Here is a 4,206-nt window from a genome sequence, read left to right on the forward strand (position 1 = left end):
AAAGCTACATAATCACCTTAAAGTGGATGAAACAGGAGTGGGGCAAATGTATGTCTTGCATACATCTAAAAATAAAAGAGGAAAAAAAAATCCCTACAGTCTGTTGAATTTTGGGCCCAAATTCTTATTGGGAATATACAAAACAAAAACCTACAAGAAAGATACTTACTACATGCCTGAGGCATTAAGGAACATTTTTAGGAAAATGGTAAGGATGGATTAAGCGTGGAGTGCAAAATTATCTGGCTTCTGTCCTCCAGATAAATCCTGCCTTTTTCATGGCCACAGAAATACAGGAATAGGAGCGAAATAGGTTCTTACAGATTAGAAGAAACTTTACACTAACTTGCACCGTGCAAAGAATAAAACACCCAGTCAAGTGTTGCACTTTGATAATCAAAATGGCACCTCGACCATCAAAGAGATACAAATTCCAGCGACAAGCATGTTAATTTATCCACAAAAATTACCACTGCGAAATAAATTAATTTATATTAAAAAAAAAAAAAAGAAAGAAAGAAGAGGATGTTGACACATTTCGGGGCTGGAAGAAAAGTCACCTCCTGATCCCACATGCGCTTGGTTTTATTTACATATCCACAAAGACCATGAAACACCAGCCCAGCCCCCCCACCAGCAGCATGGTCACATGGATCCCGTAGATGAGCAGTTCATTCATGAGGCTGAAGTCCACCCTCCTCCTCCCCAGCAGCAGCAGGATGATGGAGAGTTTGTACTGGAAGCGCAGGAAGATGCGGATGCCGAGGTACTGAAGGCAAAACAAGATCGACAGAGCCACCCAGAGGATGGAGGTGAAGAGGCTGCAGCTGAAGTACAGCAGGAAGCGGATGAAGCCGTACATCCATCGCGACTTGAGATAGATGTCGAAGTTGTTGTACTTGGTGCGCACCAGGTGCGCGCTGCGCACGGGGCCGCAGGCGGAGTGCAGGCAGGTGGTGTGCGGGCCGTGGAACGAGCGCACCCGCGGCTAACCCTGGGCTGGACGGCCGCCGAGGGACACACCTGCGGGGAGGAACAGCGAGCAGCTTGGTTTGGTGCTGAGAGATAGCGCAGGCAAGAGACATTTTCTCTAAATAACACAGACAATACAAAGTTTCAGTTGTCCTGAAGCTGCTGAATAGAGCAGCTTATCCCAGCTGGAATAGAGCAACTTATCCCAGCCAATTTCAGTATCAGCACACCCTTACAACTGCCTTCCAAACCTCAGCTTCTTCCCTTAAAACATCTTTGTTTTGAAGAAGAAACGATAGAAAGTTTTGGTTCTCCTGAAGCTGCTCAATAGAGCAACTTATCCCAGCCGATTTCAGTATCAGCACACCCTTTCCAAACCTCAGCTTCTTCCCTTAAAACATCTTTGTTTTGAAGAAGAATCTCTGTGAGAAAGCTGGAGCAAATAAATTCAGGGGAAAGTAGAAGCAAATGCCAGGATCTGAACACTGAGGATAGCTGCAATGGGTCCCCCTTAATCACTGCAAAATAAGAACATATTTGCCTTCTCTTTGCTTCTTATTCCCCACACAAACACACTCTATTTCCGTGCCACATTCCAAATAAATTCCCCAGCCAGCACCAGTTGTAGCCTGTTATAAACTTTATCTCACGCTCACAATTACCAGGCCTCTCCTCAAGCATGAATTTTTAAGCCCATGAAGAATCTAAAAAGAATCCAGCACTCAGCAATATATGGATTCCAGCTTGTGATCCATGCTGGGAACAATTGGGGAGCTGCTACTCAATGCCAGTGTTAAGGCAGCAAAGAGGTTTGGTCTGAAATTATCTTGGCTAATTCATAGATCTTTCCTAATCTAACAGCCACCCTCGAGAGCCCACCCACCTGAGCAGTAATATTCATGTGAGAACAGCAATATTAATGTGTTTGCATGGGGTCACATTTCCTTTAAAAGAAAAACAAAAAAAAAGAATTCTCTGAGCACTTTCGCAAGTGGATTCCAGAATTCCAGATTTGTGCTCATTTCCAAACTTGGCAAAGCTTCACCAAATAAACAAACTGAAAATAATGGAAGGTCTGGGAAGAACAATGAGGCAATCATGTTTTTCACACTCCACAGGATGCACCTCCCCTGGCTCAGGCCAGCCCTGTGCTCTCACTGTCACTGCAAGGCAGGGCCAGGCAGCCTTTCAAAGGCATCCACCAGTTTATTCCTCCCCTTGGGGACCTGCAGAGATAAGTGAAATTATCTTGATCTTCTGCAGTGTTTAGGATTTATAATCCTAACATCCTTCCACACACCCATTGTTGTTGTGTGAGTGATGAGCAGGAGCCTCTGAGCTGCTCTCTGCTTCACCCCAGGCTTCTGATGGGCCAAATTCCGGGAATTATGAAATGACAATGCACTCATCAGATAATGCTGGAAAACAACTGGGACTTCCCCAGACTCCTTGCACACCCAAGTGTTCAGATCCAGGCAGATCTTTCCTTTGTTGAACCCCAAATCTGGCTGTTCTTAAAATTAATACTAATTCAAGAATTACTCCAAGAATTCTTTAGTTTTGTTACTAACAGAACTAACCACAGAGCAAATGGTAAAGCTGCAGGAAATTGCAGTTTTGATACCAAAATCCTTCTCTGATTCAATGTGTATCAGTGAGGAAGTCTCTGCCCTCTTTCCTGCCTCAAATTCCATGGAAATGGAAATTCCAGCTCTGATCTCTCTGCTCAGCCCCACGTTCCAATTCCTTTTTGCCTTTACAGAAATGTGAGGCAGTACTGGCTCTACATGGATGAGGGAGCACCAAAAATGAGTAAGGGCTAAATTATGATGTAAGGAATTTAGGAAACCAAGGGCTCTCCTCAATCATCACAGACAGTCTCATAATTTTGGGTGCCTCTTGCCCTATTTCCTGTCTGGAGCCAGGAAATGCCAGTCAGAAATGTGGAGTTTGCAAGGCACAGGAACTGCTCAGACTCTGAACCAACCCTGCCTAAACCCATCCCAGTTCTGCAGCATGTGACCCCCCACACTTCCCACATGATGGCTCTGAGCTGCTCACAGTTGGCTCTCAGAGATATTTTTGGAGGACTAAAGCAAGACAGGTCAAAAATCCCATTTTTGGCATTCCATTCCTGACGATTCAGCCTCTCCTTGCAACTTCCCTCACAAACTTTTCCAGCAAACTCTGGCACAGTTGCTGTGCCCACCCTGGGAACAAACAGCCTCTGGTGGGTTCCTGCTCTTTGGATGAACTCAAAGATCAGCACTGCAACACCGGGAGGACAAAACAAACTCTGAATTTTTTACATTTTAGGGGTGCTGCCATCCAGCTCGCTGCCGTTCTGGGATGCCACTGAATCCCCGGAACAAAAGAGTGAAGTTTTCCTGTGACACCTTCTAGGAAGAGCGACAGAAACTGCTGAGGTGCTTCACAAACTCACAACTCTCTGCACAGGAGCTGATCTAAAAGACAAAACAGCACAATCATTTTCAATTTGTGCATTGACATTCCCACAATTCAGGCCTCTCCTCAAGCATGAATTTTCAAGCCCATGAAGACCCTAAAAAGAGCCCAGCACTCAGCAATACATGGATTCCAGCTTGTAATCCTTGCTGGGAACAATCAGGGAGCTGCTACTTAATGGCAGGACAGAAAATCTTGTGCTGGTCACCTTCCCCTGCCACAGACTGCTCCGGGGCACGTGGAACACCATGCAGGGAGCACAGAGTTTCCAAACTGAATATGAAACAGCAGATCCTGCCCTGGCAGGGTGGCAGGGCCTGGCACAGGGTGCCCAGAGCAGCTGTGGGTGCCCCTGGATCCCTGGCAGTGCCCAAGGGCAGGCTGGGCAGGGTTTGGAGCAGCGTGGGACAGTGGAAGTGTCCCTGCCCATGGAGGGGGTGGGATGGGGTGAGTTTTTAATTCCCTTCCAACCCCAAACTTGCAGTGATTCTGTGATTATCCCCCAGCCTGGATTTTACCCGTGGTGCCCACACAAAGCTCCGGACACCCCTTCCATCATTTTGGGGCCGCCTGGGTCATTGCGGGGCACCATCCCCAGCTCCGAGGCTTCCACCGCGAGGCACCCCCGGCACCACGCACCGGGAGGCCTCCCCAGCCCGTTAAAAGCGCCCAGAACTCTCCGTTTCCCGGAGTTTCCCGTCCCTCTCCGTTACAGGGGGCTGGGCGGCGAGCAGGGCACGGGCATCTCCGCGCACACCGGGCAGGACC

The 4,206-nt window shown here is 47.6% G+C and overlaps 1 protein-coding gene across 1 annotated transcript; it reads right to left on the minus strand.

The window, feature by feature from the left end:
• Positions 1–466: 466 nt before the first annotated feature.
• TMEM250 (transmembrane protein 250) lies at positions 467–992 on the minus strand. Its single transcript, XM_031057363.1, has one exon. The coding sequence runs from the start codon at positions 860–862 to the stop codon at positions 590–592; it is 273 nt and encodes a 90-aa protein (XP_030913223.1). The 5' UTR covers positions 863–992; the 3' UTR covers positions 467–589.
• Between the last annotated feature and the right edge of the window lie 3,214 nt (positions 993–4,206).

Source organism: Geospiza fortis, unplaced genomic scaffold (assembly GCF_000277835.1).
Source record: "Geospiza fortis unplaced genomic scaffold, GeoFor_1.0 scaffold27, whole genome shotgun sequence".
Lineage (NCBI taxonomy): Eukaryota > Metazoa > Chordata > Aves > Passeriformes > Thraupidae > Geospiza > Geospiza fortis.

What these genes read in the sequence shown, in the direction of transcription:
- TMEM250 (XM_031057363.1), bottom strand. Translation starts at nt 862, where the DNA reads ATGTACGGCTTCATCCGCTTCCTGCTGTACTTCAGCTGCAGCCTCTTC.